The 13,986-nt window shown below is 70.7% G+C and overlaps 4 protein-coding genes across 5 annotated transcripts in view; 1 reads left to right on the top strand and 3 right to left on the bottom strand.

The window, feature by feature from the left end:
- The window catches only part of MRPS21 (mitochondrial ribosomal protein S21), a 100,808-nt gene that overhangs the window by 74,158 nt on the left and 12,664 nt on the right, over positions 1–13,986 (top strand). The gene's annotated exons all lie outside the window — the stretch shown is intronic.
- INTS3 (integrator complex subunit 3) overlaps positions 1–13,986 on the bottom strand; it is a 187,142-nt gene that overhangs the window by 3,260 nt on the left and 169,896 nt on the right. The window lies entirely within an intron of this gene.
- MCL1 (MCL1 apoptosis regulator, BCL2 family member) lies at positions 1,196–5,704 on the bottom strand. Its single transcript, XM_086768436.1, has 3 exons — positions 5,128–5,704; positions 3,124–3,371; positions 1,196–2,684 (listed from the first exon to the last, which is right to left on the bottom strand). Exons 1-3 carry the CDS (start codon positions 5,696–5,698, stop codon positions 2,568–2,570), a joined length of 936 nt encoding a protein of 311 aa, XP_086624562.1. The 5' UTR covers positions 5,699–5,704; the 3' UTR covers positions 1,196–2,567.
- Positions 8,697–11,806, bottom strand: ENSA (endosulfine alpha). Its single transcript, XM_086768444.1, has 3 exons — positions 11,631–11,806; positions 9,681–9,806; positions 8,697–8,991 (listed from the first exon to the last, which is right to left on the bottom strand). The coding sequence occupies exons 1-3, from the start codon at positions 11,685–11,687 to the stop codon at positions 8,821–8,823; spliced, it is 354 nt and encodes a 117-aa protein (XP_086624570.1). The 5' UTR covers positions 11,688–11,806; the 3' UTR covers positions 8,697–8,820.

Consider the following 13,986-nt stretch of genomic DNA (forward strand, 5'->3'; position numbering starts at 1 on the left):
AGGACGCCCCTCTCCCCGCCAAAACCTTCCCCCCTGCGCCCCAGGACAGCAGCCCTGCTTGGGGGGCTGCACCCCCCTGCCCTCAGCCCGCGGGAGGGGAGCGCTGTGCCCCCCGGACCCCAGCCCAGCACCCTTCGGTGCAGAGGGGGCAGCACCCCCCGCCCCCAATCTCTGCGCCCACCCAGAGGCGTCGGGCGCAGCAGGACCCCAAACCAGCCGGGCCGCGTGCCGAAGACCCCCCGAGCCCCCTCCCCGCGCAGCATCGGGCACAGCCTCCGCTGAACCCCCCCCCTTCCCCCCCTTATTTACGCAGAACTTTCGGAGAAGCCGAAGCTGGCTTCTGCGAAAAGCCCCCGCCGCGGCGGAAGAGGAAGCCCATGGTTTATCGGCGCCGAGCGCTGCGGCTTCCGGGAAGAGCCCCCGCCGAGCCCCCCCGGCGCCTTCACACGTCTCCACGGCGAGGGCCCCGCCGCACCCGGGGTGGGGTGGGGAATGGAGCAGCCCCAAAATAAGCCGTAAGACACAGCGTTAAAAAAAAATAAACTAGAAACCCCAACCGCCCCCCGCAGAGAACAAAAAAGCCCCCCCAGAGGCTCTTTCTGCAATATTTGCATAGCAGGGCCCAGCTGCTGGCTTGTTTTCGGCCGCACCGGCGCTGCAGGAAGCCGTCGCCGCACCCCCGCCTCGCCCATCTGCCCCACAGCCCCCCCGGCGCGCGTTTGGGGGCAGGGGAGCGCTTCGCCCCTCAGGACGGGGTGGATTTCCCGGCCAGGTCCTGCCAGGATGAAGCTGCGCGTCAAACCACTGCCCGAGCAGGGCCTGCCCGAAATTGGGGTGCACCCCCGGCCCGCAGGAATCGAAACTGGGGGGGGGCACGGCGCAGCGCTGTGGGGGGCCAGCTGACGAGGCCTCCGCGGACGCAGGGGGCGACAGGCGGCCCGCAGAGCCGCGGCGAGCAAGGCAAGGCAGTTTTGGGGCGCGCAGGCACGGAGCGGCCCACGCACGCCGGGAAGGAGACGGGCACCGCAGCGCGGAGCGGCGCTGGGAAGGGCCAGGCGCCCAGCGGCGGCTTTCTGACAGGCAAGAGGCGGTGGCGGCGCGGGCAGCACTGGCGCAGACGGGCCCGCACCGGCACGGAGGGAGCGTTCCGCCACGCCAGACCTGGCTCGAGGGCAGGGCAAGGTTTGTGCGGGAGGACCGAGAACAAAAGACAATTTATTGACCAAATGAAACGCTCGCTCTGCAAACGAGCGGACCTGGCAACGGTGGCATCTTCCAGCTTCCACCGGGCCCAGTGCCGCAGAGGAGGACGCTCCGGAACGGAGGACAAGGAAGCAACTGATCCCAACTTCCCCAGCTCCCCGCCCCTGGAAGGGCTGGAATAGCAAAAAAAAAAAAAAAAAAAAAAAAAAAAGATTAAAATAAAACAGAAACGCCAACTGTTGCCAGCGAGCCGTGGGCACAACGAGGCCGCCAGGCCAGCGATCCTCGTCGCGCTCCCTGGCAACGTTGCTCAAGTGCATCGGAGAAGGCTCTCGGAGTCCAGGCAGGAGAAGGCTTCGCCACAAAAACGCTGCTTCGCGCGAGGAATGAACTACGGCGCACCACGCCGCAGCGCAGAAGCGGTTCCACCGCGTTCAAATCCCTCCTTTTTGTGTCATCAGCTTCGTAAAAATGTACATATCCCACAGATCCGCGGGTGTTTACAGGTTCTCTGCAGCCTCCCTGCCCCACGGCGGGGTTCTACACCCTTACAAATGCGCTCCCCGTTTTTAAACTGCCTGCGCACGGTGAGCCGCGCCGGGGCAGCCCAGACCAGCCGGCCACGCCGCCGCCGGCCGTGGCCACCAGCCCGGGCCAGGCCTCGCCCGTCCCTGCCCCGCCCCGCGGCTCCTCCGCCTGCCCGGCGCCCCGGCCGAGCCCTGCCGGGAGGGAGGGAGGGACGGGAGCTGTCCTGGCTCCAGCGCTCCGGCAGCGGGTCGCAGGCGTCGGCTGCTGGCAGGGTCTCTGCCGCTTTTCGGAGGGCGGACGCGCGCGGAGCCGGTGGCGGGACGGGGGCTGCTCGCCAGCGCACCTGGGAGCGGGCAACGCCCAGCGCTCGACGCTCCCGCTCCAGCAAAGCCGCGAGGCCGGGCGGGACGCCGGCAGCAGACAAGGCTATTTCCAGAAACCCACAGCCGCAACTCAAACGTCTGCTCCGCGCGCGGCCGCTGCGCCGAGCCCAGGGGGCCTCGGTCCAGACAGGAGCTGCTGGTGCTCGCTGCGAAGCGGATCGGTTCCCCTCCAGGATAAAACCCAAGCGGTCCCCTTGGGCTTTCTGTCATCGTCCTCTTGAAGGAAGCAGAACATGAATTCTTCCACTTTTTGTTCCCCAGGCAGTAAATCCTCGTTGGTACCCAGACCACGCCTTCCTCCTTCGGAAAGGATTGCTCAGGGGATGGCTAAATATTCTCCTCGGGTCGCTCAAGTCCAGCTTGGTAAGTACTCACAGGAGGAAGCGACCAGCTCGCCAGCCCCGAACAGCGCCGGTCCACCCCGAGTTCCGTCCCGCCGCGGCACGCCCCGGCTCACCGGATCATGTAGGCCAAACTGGCTCCCAGTCCGGCCACGCCTGCAAACGCCATCAGTATGTTCCTGATGCTGCCTTCGAGGTCCTCAACTTGGAAGAAGTTGACAAAGCCCTCCTAGGAGAAAGAAGGGAAAGTCATTTCCCCGCCAGGAAGGCCCGGAAAGCCTTTTCCCCGGCGGAGCGGGCTGGGCGCGGCCTGCCCGGCACACCCCCCGGCGCGGGGGCGGCGCTCAGGAGACAGCCCCGCAGCAGCTGCGGCCCAGCTCCGAGCCAGCTCAGCGCAGCCGGGTCCGACTCAGCTTCGGGGCCGCTGCGCTCTGTGCCGCGCACGGGCGCACTTTTAGGTCAAGACTGCTGCAGGCGGCTCGCCGTACGCAGCTCCCGGAACACCAGAGCTCCGGGTGGATGTTTCAGACTGCGGGTTTAACCGGAGCAGCGAGTCACGGCCGCGCTTCGCCGACACGCGCGGCTGTCAGCGAGCAGGTCACCGAAACAGGAAAACGGTGGGCTGTTCCGGAAAAAGCTCAGAGCGTTCGGGACAGGCGGTGACTCACCCAGCCCCCCTGGCTCACGAGCCACTCGCGCTTGGAGGAGACGAGCGCGTCTGTGATGATCCCTGCCAGCGAGCTGATGCACTGCTCCTGGTTTATGCTCTTCAGGTGTTTCGCAACAAAGGCGCCGAAGGAGATGAGGGTCACCACCCGGCCCCAGTTTGTCACTCCGTCACTGAACACGTGGGCAGCCACTTCACGCACCGACTGCAGGTCTTCCTCCTTCTGGATTTCCAGCTTCCGAAGCATTCCTGCAAGAGACGCCGGTTCAGAGGCGGGCACCACGTGACCCCCGACGCCCCACAAGGCCGCCGCTGAGACGATGCAGCCCCCACGCTCGGGGCGTCCCTGCCAAGCATCAGCGATGGAAGGCAGTTACCCGCCCGCTTCTGCAGAGGGCTCTGCTGCTCACGCTCTCCTGGGCCAGACAAAAAAAAATAAAAACAAAAAAAACCAGCCCATGACCCATTTCTAGTTCCTTCCTCCCCACCCCGGGCACAGCTGCCGTCTCTGCGCACGTCACACTCCCCGATCTCCGCGGGGGCTTTAAAGCCCCGCCGCGACAGAACCGCGGCGCGGAGGTCGCGTTGCAGCCAGGCGCAAGCCCCGCCGCGGAGCAGGGGCGAGGGAGACGCGGCACCGTTTTATTAACGCGGCGTCAGTGACTGCAACAACAGAATTCCCCGCTTTGACCTGCGGTGCCTCCCGTGAATAAGCAAACAAGACAAGCGTTTGTGAAACTGAAAGACGCTGCTTGTTGTCGCTCGAGCCGACGAGAAGGCTTCCTGAAGCCAGTTCCTTTTCTCCGCGCACGAAGGAAGCCGCCCCTACAGACCCCAACGCCAGCTCGTGCTGGTCTGAGCGCGCCGTCACCGAGCGCGTCCGTGCCGTTGGGCAGGGGAACTGAACCCGCAGGCTTTCGCATCAGCGCGGCGAAGGACAGGAGGAAGAAAAGCAAGCCCTTCGCGTTAAGAAAAAAAAAAAACAAACCACACGCAAACTGGAACGTCCTCCTGCAAGGAGGAAGGCGTTTCACCACAAGTTCCTCCCGGGAGGAAAGGCAGGCACTACCCTTCTGTGCCAGGCACCATCCCGATCTGGGATCGGGGGCGGTGTGGCACGCCCAAAGCCGTCTCAGAACGAGCCCCGAGGCCAGGAGCTCGCCCCCACGACCCCGACGGCTCAGCTTAGCCCCGAAACAGCTCATTTCCGAGTTTCTTCCAGGTCCAAACGGCCGGCTCCCGCTGCCGGCCCGTTCCCAGGACGCCCTGCCGGGACGCCCGCTCATCCAAGCGCAGGCACTGGGGTTCCGGTCTCCGTGGCTGTCGTAGGGCTCAGCAGAAGCGGGCAAAGCACACCAAACCAGCTGGAACCGGGGCGCGATTCCGGGGGAATCCCTCCCCCCCAAACCCCGTTCCGCCCGGGCCGGGGGTGCAGGAGTTTAAACTCCCGAGCTGACTAATCTTTGGACGCCTGGGATTATCTGCGGCGAGGCACGCGGAGCCAAGCGGGACCGCGGGAGGAACCGGGGCTAATCTGTAACCAGATTATCTCCTCTGCACACGCTACCCGCGGGCTTCCACCCCCCGAGCGAACAAAGTTCAGTTTCATTTTTCCATCGCTCCTCAGATGTTTTAACCCCCCACCTCCCCCCCCCGGAAACCGGGGCCGCGTCCCCCCCGGCGACGGGCCCGGCCGAGAGCGCGGGTGCCCCCTCCTCCGCCTCGCTAGGCCGCGGCCCGGGCCTCCCCCGGCCCCCCCGAGGGCCTACCCCCCCGCCCCGGGCAGAGGGGGCGGACAAGACGGCGGGACCCCCCCCTCCGGGGACCCCACATCGCTGTGTCCCCCACCCCCCTCGAGGGGCAGCCCCTCGAGCCCACCCAGGGCCCGCACCCCGCTTTCCAAGGCGGGGAAGCGGCTCCCGGGCACCCCCGCAGCCTCCCCCCCCAACCCCCCAGGCGCTGCCCGTTCCCCGCCCCCGCCGGGGAGGAGCCGCTGGCCACCCACCCTGGAAGGCGAGCTCGTGTTTCTGCATGACGCCGTTGCCGACCCTCCGCAGCGTCTCCAGCGCCTTCTCCATGGCGGCATCGCCCGCGCCGCCGGGCCGCCCCGGCCCGCCCAGCCGCCCCGGGAAGAGTTTCTTCACGCCGGGCTCGGGCTCGGCCTCGCCCGCCGCCTCCCGCAGGTAGCGGCCGATGAGCTCCAGCGAGTCCAGCCGCAGCTCGTCGGGCGGCCCGGGCGGCGTCCCGGGAAGCGAATCCCCCGCCGGGCCGCGCTCGGGCTCGGGCTCGCAACCGTCCAGCTCCTGCTCGGGGCTCCAGAGCGCGCCCTGCGCCGCGCCGCAGCCAATCAGCGCTCGGGGGGCCACGGCCGAACCAATCAGCGGCCGGGGGGCAACCGGGCTACCGGCGGCGGCCCAGGCCCCCGCGGAGCCAATCAGCGCGCGGGGTACCTGCGCGGCGGGAGCGGCGGCGGGCGCGGGGGGGGGCGAGGCCGGGCCCCCTCCCGCCGAGGCGGGCGCCAGGGCCGGCCCGATGAGGTTGAAGCCGATGACGGCGTTCCGTTTCACGGCGAACATGGCGGCCGCTGCGCACCCGGCGACGAGCTGCGCGGGGGGGGCGCGGCGCTGCCGTTTATATGGCGGCGGTGACGCCACGCGGGGCGCGGCCGGGGCGGGGCGAGCGTGCGCCGGTTCCGCTTCCGCTTCCGCTTCCGGCCCCGCTGTCTATGGCGGGGGCGGGGGCCGCGCCTGGCCTGGATGGGGCTTTTTGGGGTGAAAAAGGGCGGAAGAGCCGCCAGCTCCGCGGAGGGGCACCCCCCCCCCCCGTTACCGGCGCCCCCCCGGCCTCACGCGTTGCCCGGTCCCGCCCCAGCTCTTGATCCAGGCCTTCCCCGGCCACGGGCCCCTCCGCCCGCCGGCGCTGAGCCCCAAAATCCATCCTGGTTCGGGCAACACCCGCCCGGGAGGCCGCCCCGGAGATCCGCGCAGCTGGATCGGGCGCTCCCGGCAAGGCCAACGCCACGGCTTCGCCCCGGGGCGGCGCGGAATCGTCCCGGGGTCGGGTGCGACGCGGCTCATTTTCTCCCCCGTAGCTGCCGTGTTTTGGATTTAGGATGGGATTTGGGCTGCGGAGAACGTTGATGTCACACCGGCGGAATTTTGTCGTTGCAGGGAGATCAAGGCCCAGCTTCCCAGGTTTCGCTAGCGTGCGGGAAGCCGGCGGCGCACGGCTCGGGAGAGGCAGGAACGGCGAGAGAGGGAGCGGCGGCGAGCGCAGGGCCGCCCCGAGCACCCCAAACCGCTCTCGCCCCGCGTCTTGCAGGAAACGGGGATGCGCGTCCACGCCGGGCGCCCCTCACCAGCTCCTCTCCCAGCCAACCGGGGCGAGGAGCACGGCGGGGCTGCGCCGGCATCGGGCACGACAAGACCCGGCTCCCTCGCGTCCTTGTCGGGAAGCGAATTCTCGGCGCAGGTGAGCTCGGCTCGCTCCAGCAGCGCCCGGTGCGTTATTTCCCCGCGGCGCCGGGCTGTAAAGCACAACCAACCACCGGCGCACGCTTGGCACCGGGCTGGAACAGCGCGTCCTGGCGCAAACGCCCGGCCCCGCTGCGCGGTGGGCTCGAGGGGCTGCGAAACGGCCAGCTGGGGCGGGGGGAGGCGTGACACAGCGGCTTCGGGCAGCCCCGGGGTCAGCGGGTCGCGTGGACGGCAGCCCGTCCCCGTGACGAACGGCAGCCCGTCCCCGTGACGCCGTCGGCCGGGCTGTAAAACGCTCGCAAGGCAGGCGGTGACGTCAGGGATGGCTGCCAGCGGGGACACAGGGAGGAGGAGGAAGAGGAGGAGGAGGAAGAAACGGCAGGGACTTTGGGCACTTTCCCCCGCGCGGGCCGGGGTCTCTCTCCACACGCCCTCTCCCACCCCTGGGCTGCCACCCTCACACGGCGTCGCCGCTGCGGGCTCGCATCCTGCGCCGGCAGCTCCCCGTCCTGCGCGGGCACGCCCGGCGTTGCCAGAAAACCGGGAAAGACGCGGGTTCGGGAGCTGCCTCGGCGCCCGCCGCCCCCCTTTGCGTCCATCACCAGACTTCCTCTTTTTTTTTAAAAAAAAAAACGAAAGAAAAAGCAAGCAGAGCACTCTAGAAGCGGTGACCGTGTATAAAATTATATATATTTTTATAGATGCGATTCAGATCTATTTACAACGCGCTGGGACGGGCAGCGGGACACCCCAGGAGGCTGCAGGGGCACTCCCAGCGCCGCTCCCGCCGGCTCACGGAGGGTCCGGAAAGGCGACGGAGAGCGAAGCGCAGGCTCCCGCCCGCCCCACCAAGAGGAAACCACCCTGCGGCCGCGGGGCCGGCAACGCAGCCGCCGGGGAGCGGAGCCGCAGCGCGCGGCGGAGCGCGCCCTTGGCAAACCGTCTCCTGGGAAAGCGCAGCGCGTTCCTCGCTCCCGTCAGCGGCGGGAAGCACGAGGGGCGAAACGGGTTCTCGGGAAATCCCGAGCCGTGCCTCGGACGCCGGGACGAGGCAGCTCCGTTCCTGCTGCGCGAGGAGCGGACAGCGCATGCAGTGAGCACGCGCGTCGTTCTGCACGCTGCAGCCATCACACGAACCTCGCGGTTTGGGTTGGTTTATTTATTATTGGGGTTTTTTTTTTTATTTCCCACCCCCCTCAGGCCTGGAACAAAGGAAAGGCAAGAAAAGAAAAAACAAGGGAGGAAAAAAAAAAAAGAAATCCAAGCTTGGGGTGCCTGACGCTGTCCACGCAGGTCTGCCTCCGCGTTCTCCGTCTGCGGCGCAGCCTCCCTCCCGGGGGGTCGCTCCAAGCCTCTCTCCCTCGGGAGATGAGTTCCAGCCCACCCCCGCCTCCCCGCTGCCGCCAGCCCCCGCCCGGCGAGCGCTGGAGCAGGAGCCGCCCGCGACCAGACGGGGCCCTGCCCACCCGCGCTCCCGCGTCCCGGGCGCCCTGCCGCCGGTGGGATTCGGCTCCCCAGCTCCTGCCCGGCCGCCGGCCTTCTGGCCAGAACCCACAGAGCGGAGGGAAGCTGCCCCCGAGCCCTCCCGGGCGGCCGCGAGCCTCACGCTGCGCCCCTCCGCCGCAGCCGCGCCCCCTCTCCCGCAGCCGGGACGCGCTGTCGGCGCTGCGAGCTCAGCTGCTTCCTGCAGGCAGGGCGCAGACCCCAGGAAGCTCAGCCCAGCGACGCAGCCACCAATTTTTTTTTTTTTTTTGGCGTATCAGCGAATTACTTCACGGAGAAGCCCTAACGCGCACCCCTGGCTAAACCTCCGGACCGCGTATCGCGCCTGCTGCCCGGCCAGCTCTTCCTCCGCAGGCGCCCGAAAAGCATTCCCGCGCTGCAGCTCCGGGCCGTCCCCCTTCCACCTGCAGCCAAGCGACTCCTCCCAGCACCGTCCCGCTTCTCCCGGCGCGGCTCGGCTCTCCCGGCGCGGAGGCAGCGCTCCAGCGACTGCAGGGAAATGAAGGCGGCAAACCCGCGCGCGAAACGCAACGGCCCCGTCGAACCTGCCTGCGTCCCGGGCTGCCCGCGCCTCCCGCTCAAATAACCACGTGGATTCCGCTGCTGCTGTCCCCGTGGGACAGCGAAGTTCAATCCGTTGAGACAAAAGGAAAAAAAAAAAAAAAAAAAGAAAACGGGGAAAAAAAAAAAAAAAAAAAAAGGCGGCCTGGGAGCGCAGGCTACCCCGCCAGCTTGCTGGTGACGAGCGAGGATTTTCTCTGCGGGAGGTCCTGCGGCGTGGGGATGTGGTCTCCCGTCACCAGGTTCTTGTCCGGCCCCGCGCTGGGCAACTGCTTGTTCTTCATCTTGGCTTTGGCCATGTTGTAGTCCCCAGAGTCGAAGTATTTTTGCTGGAAGAGGGAGAGGAGGTGGGGTTACGCGGATTTGCGGCAGCGCGGGACGCAGCGGGGGTATGGACCTGGCCACAGACGTGGTTCCTTACGGAACTGCTGGGCCGGCCAAAAACTGGTCGTAAAAACACCGAGGCAGGGAGCGGGCGCGACGCGACCCCCCCCACACCCAGCGCCGCAGCCCCGCGGCAGCCGCGTTCTCTCCCTCGGACGCACGTTGGACGTTTGCGGCCTGCGAGCTTTCGCCGCCTGGCGCGGCACCCGCCGGGCGAGGGCCAGGCTGGCCCCGCTCTGCCCCCGCACCGCGCTCGACGCGGCCGGAAGGCACCTCCCCGCATTTGTGTTCTCCAGAGCGGCCAGCAGCGAGGACCCGGCAGGCTCCAGGCGGCTCTCGGGGGGGTTTAGTTGCGCCTCCAGGCTTCTCACGCTGCGGCAGGCACAGCGGGCACTTACGCACTGGTTTGGTTTTTTTTTGCTGCCAGATCCCAGGCCCTTCCTGCCCGACCGCTTCAGGCTTTGGCCCGCCGATGCACGTCCGGCGAAGGCCCTGGGAGGAGCCTGGCTCACGGGTTCAACACTTTTTGGCCCCGGGAATTTGGGCGCGGTTCCTCTGGGCCGGCTGGCGCGCGGCTGCCTGCGCCGCGGAGGGAGGAGAGGACGCGGAGGAGCCGCGGCCGAGGAATACGTACCCCTTTCTGCAGCCTCTTCATGAGGAAGTCGGAGCCTCCGGGCTTCTGGCCCAGGTTGGGGTACTTGGCCTTCAGCTTTGCCTCTTCTGCTCTCTCAGGGGCGACGCCTTCCTTCTCCTGCGAGTCCTGAAAAAGCAAGGAGGTGGGCGGAGAGCTTCAGCGCTGCAGAGCGACAGCCAGGTAGCACGGTATCCAGCGGCGCGTCCAAACCCCAGTGCCTGGCAAGGCGCGGAAACCCAGACGCGCTTGGAGAATTTACAAACGCCTTCCCAGCCAGAAACAGCTTTCAGCTCCGGGGGACGCTCTCCCCGCCGCCCCCCTCCCAGCCGGGAGCCCCTGCGCTGGCATTCGGCTTTGCAAACCGAGCTTAGAACGTCCCCGCAGATCACCGCGGGGCAGAGCGGCGTCGACAAACACCGGCCCGGAGCCGCCCAGCGCGACCGGCCCAGCTCTACCGGGAACGCGTCACCGCTGGCCAGCGGCCACCTGGGGCCAAGCCGCTACGGCAGCGCGAGTCGCTGCTTCACGGGACGTCGGCCTGGCTGCGCCGATGGATGCCGTGCGCGTCTCCTCCCCGGTGCTGAGGCCCCGGACGGCTCCCAGCCCACCGGGGACGGCACGCTTCGCACAACGAGTGCGGCAGAACGCTGCCGCCGCCGGCCTTCGCCCCACCCGCCACGCAGGAACGGCGCGGGATGGACCGGCAGGGCGGCAGGACGCAGCCGGCAATCCCGCGGGGGGCGAGATGGGGGTCCCGCGCCCCTCGAGGAGCAGGCTTGGCCTGGGGGCGTCACGGGGACGCGGCTGTGCCTGTCGCTGCGGGCACTTCCCTTCCCAGGCGGCCGAGAGCAGGGCTGGAGCCGCAAGCCTCCGCGTTGGGAAGCGTTGCCGGCACCGCAAGAGGCTTTCAGCGCGATCTTGCAGCGGCGCTGAGCCGGGGAAGCGGCTCCCCGCCGCGGCTGCGAGGGCGCGCGTGCGAAACCTGCCGTCAAACAGCTCCTCAGCCGCGTCTCGAGAAACCAAAGCCGGCCGGAGGTAACGGCAGCTCCCCGCGGCCGCAACGGGAGCTGGGGGCGGCCGCAGCGCGACGCGCGGCCCCCGTCCGTGGCGGGGGACGCGGGGAGCGAAGGCGGGGGAAGGCGCCGAGAGCCTCATGGCGATCTCCAGCTTCGCCCGCACGGAGCCCAGCTGCTCGCGCCCACCTCCGTGACGGCTCCAGGAGCGAGCGCCGCGACCAGCGCGTGCCCCTCGGGTCTGGGCGGCGGGAACCCTCGCGTCGCCCGCCGCGGCCCTTCCGTCGTGTCGTCACCCCGTCTCTCCCGCGCCGCGCCCCGCTGCTCGCCCCCTTCTTCTGCGGCGCCCGGCAGAGCCAAGGCCTTGCCGCCCCCGGGAGAGCGCCCGCCGCCTTCCCCGGGGCATCTGCCGGTTCCCACCGCCCCCCCCCGAGCGAACCGAACAGCAGCGAACGGGAAAAGCTTCTCCCGCTGCGGCAGCCTGGCACGGGCCTGCCCCCAAAGGGCCTCACCAGGCTGCTGAGGGGCGGCCGGGGCCGGTAACGGCAGCCAGGGGCCCGGGAACGGCAGCGGGAGCCCCGGGAACGGCAGCCAGGGGCCCCGGGAACCGCGCAGCCGGGCCCGGGAACGGCAGCCGAGCGGCTCCCCAGGGCCCCTCCCGCCCCCAGGGAGCCCCCGGCCCCCGCCCGGCCGCAGGACCGCCCCCCCCCCAGCGCCCACGGGCCCCGTGCCCGCCGCACCCCCCCCACGCCGCCATCCGCACCGAACTCCGCCACTCGTCCTCCCGGAAGTCCAACCCCCGCCAGCCCCGCAGCCAATGACACACCAGCACTCATCAGAAAGACAACAAAGACAACCAATAGGCGCACAGGGCTGTGAAGAGCGACGTGCGGCCGAGCCAATGCGAGCCGGCCGGGCCCGCTCCGGAGTTCCCCACCTGTTTCTCCTGCCCGGTCTCCTCCCCGCGGGCGCCAGTACCGAGCGGAGCGGCCATGGCGCGGAGGGGGAGGCGGGGAGGGGGCAGAGGCCTCCGCGCTCCCTCCGCTCCCTCCGCTCCCTCCGGCCCCGTCACCCGGCTCCAAAATGGCCGCCACCGCCCCCTAACGCCTTAGCTCCCGGACGGACAGGCGCGCTGCCCAATGGGCACAGGGAGGCGGCCACGGTGACATCACATCTGACCAACCAGCGCCCGCGGAGGGGAAGGGGCGGGGAAAGGGGGCGGGGCGGAGGCGCTCCGGAGCGCCAATGGGAAGTGAGGCAGCACCAGGTGGGCGGGGCACAGGGCCCGTTCGCGCCCGCGGGGCGGCCGAGGGAACCGGGGCGGGCGGGGGCCGGGCGGGGGCGGGCGGGGGGGGCCCCGCTCCCGGGCGGCTGCAGTTCCGCCGGCACCGCGTGGGGACAGCCCGCAGCCCCGGCGTTTGCGGGGCTGGGTGGCTTCCGGCCCTTGGTCCCGCGCTGGGCGTTCCCGAGGCGGTTGCTGCTGCGGCGCTGCCGTTTCTCCCGGCTCGCTGTGGCGGAGTCCTGCGGAGAAACGGCCGAGATCCGGCCTGCGCTTTAAAGCTTCACAGGCGGCGTGAACTGAAACCGGCGCGGGCGAGACTGCGCCGCTGCTGCAGCAGTGCAGGGATGTGCAGCAGCGCAGGGATGCAGGGATGTGCAGGGATGTGCAGCAGCTCTCGCAGGGATGTGCAGCAGCGCAGGGATGCAGGGATGTGCAGCAGCTCTCGCAGGGATGTGCAGCAGCGCAGGGATGTGCAGCAGCTCTCGCAGGGATGTGCAGCAGCGCAGGGATGCAGGGATGTGCAGGGATGCAGGAATGTGCAGCAGCTCTCGCAGGGATGTGCAGCAGCGCAGGGATGCAGGGATGCAGGAATGTGCAGCAGCTCTCGCAGGGATGTGCAGCAGCTCTCGCAGGGATGTGCAGCAGCGCAGGGATGTGCAGCAGCGCAGGGATGCAGGGATGCAGGGATGTGCAGCAGCGCAGGGATGTGCAGCAGCGCAGGGATGCAGGGATGCAGGGATGTGCAGCAGCTCTCGCAGGGATGTGCAGCAGCGCAGGGACGTGCAGCAGCGCAGGGATGCAGGGATGTGCAGCAGCTCTCGCAGGGATGCCCCCCTCACCCCAGCGTCACCCCCCACCCCCGGGGCTCCGCTGGCCCCGCTTTGCCCCGAGGCAAAGAGAGTTTGGGCCGTGGGCCGGCCCGGGGTGCGATGGCGCTGGCTGCCCCGCGCGCCCCCCACCCCCAGGACTGTCCCCACGGCCAGGGGGGCGGGGGCGTGACCCCTCTGCTCTTGAGGCGTTTTTGGCGGGGCAGAGAGGGTCACCCCCCTTCCCCCCCCGCGCCGCCCCCGAAATCCGGGGAGAATCCCCAGGGCTGGTCCTACGGGCCGCCAGGGGGCGCTGTTTCCCGCCACAGTGCGCCGCGCGGCCTCCCGCCGCCAGGGGGCGCCGTCCCCTCCCGCCGCCATGGGCCCCGCCCCGCCCGCCCCGCCCCGCCCCCGCCCCGCCGCCATGGGCCCCGCCCCGCCCGCCCCGCCCCCGCCGCCATGGGCCCCGCCCGCCCCGCCCCGCCCCGCCCCCGCCGCCATGGGCCCCGCCCGCCCCGCCCCGCCCCGCCCCCGCCGCCATGGGCCCCGCCCCGCCCCGCCCCGCCCCCGCCGCCATGGGCCCCCGCCCCGCCCCGCCCCGCCCCCGCCGCCATGGGCCCCGCCCGCCCCGCCCCGCCCCGCCCCGCCGCCATGGGCCCCGCCCCGCCCCGCCCCGCCCCGCCCCCGCCGCCATGGGCCCCGCCCCGCCCCGCCCCGCCCCGCCCCGCCGCCATGGGCCCCGCCCCGCCCGCCCCGCCCCCGCCGCCATGGGCCCCGCCCCGCCCGCCCCGCCCCGCCGCCATGGGCCCCGCCCCGCCCCCACCGCCATGGGCCCCGCCCCGCCCCCGCCGCCATGGGCCCCGCCCCGCCCCCGCCGCCATGGGCCCCGCCCCGCCCGCCCCGCCCGCCCCGCCCCGCCCCCGCCGCCATGGGCCCCGCCCCGCCCCCGCCGCCATGGGCCCCGCCCCGCCCGCCCCGCCCCGCCCCCCGCCGCCATGGGCCCCGCCCCGCCCGCCCCGCCCGCCCCGCCCCGCCCCCGCCGCCATGGGCCCCGCCCCGCCCGCCCCGCCCCGCCCCCGCCGCCATGGGCCCCGCCCCGCCCGCCCCGCCCGCCCCGCCCGCCCCGCCCGCCCCGCCCCGCCCCCGCCGCCATGGGCCCCGCCCCGCCCCCGCCGCCATGGGCCCCGCCCCGCCCCCGCCGCCAT

This window comes from Chlamydotis macqueenii, chromosome 28, assembly GCF_036417535.1.
Source record: "Chlamydotis macqueenii isolate bChlMac1 chromosome 28, bChlMac1.mat, whole genome shotgun sequence".
NCBI lineage: Eukaryota > Metazoa > Chordata > Aves > Otidiformes > Otididae > Chlamydotis > Chlamydotis macqueenii.

Excerpts from the sequence above, each read along its gene's own strand:
- MCL1 (XM_086768436.1), bottom strand. The coding sequence starts at position 5,698 with ATGTTCGCCGTGAAACGGAACGCCGTCATCGGCTTCAACCTCATCGGG. Across the intron at positions 3,372-5,127 it reads ACACGAGCTCGCCTTCCAGG|GAATGCTTCGGAAGCTGGAA; the intron begins GTGGGTGGCCAG and ends CGTCTCTTGCAG. Across the intron at positions 2,685-3,123 it reads TCGTGAGCCAGGGGGGCTGG|GAGGGCTTTGTCAACTTCTT; the intron begins GTGAGTCACCGC and ends TCTTTCTCCTAG.
- ENSA (XM_086768444.1), bottom strand. The coding sequence starts at position 11,687 with ATGGCCGCTCCGCTCGGTACTGGCGCCCGCGGGGAGGAGACCGGGCAG. Across the intron at positions 9,807-11,630 it reads AGACCGGGCAGGAGAAACAG|GACTCGCAGGAGAAGGAAGG; the intron begins GTGGGGAACTCC and ends TTGCTTTTTCAG. Across the intron at positions 8,992-9,680 it reads TGAAGAGGCTGCAGAAAGGG|CAAAAATACTTCGACTCTGG; the intron begins GTACGTATTCCT and ends TCCCTCTTCCAG.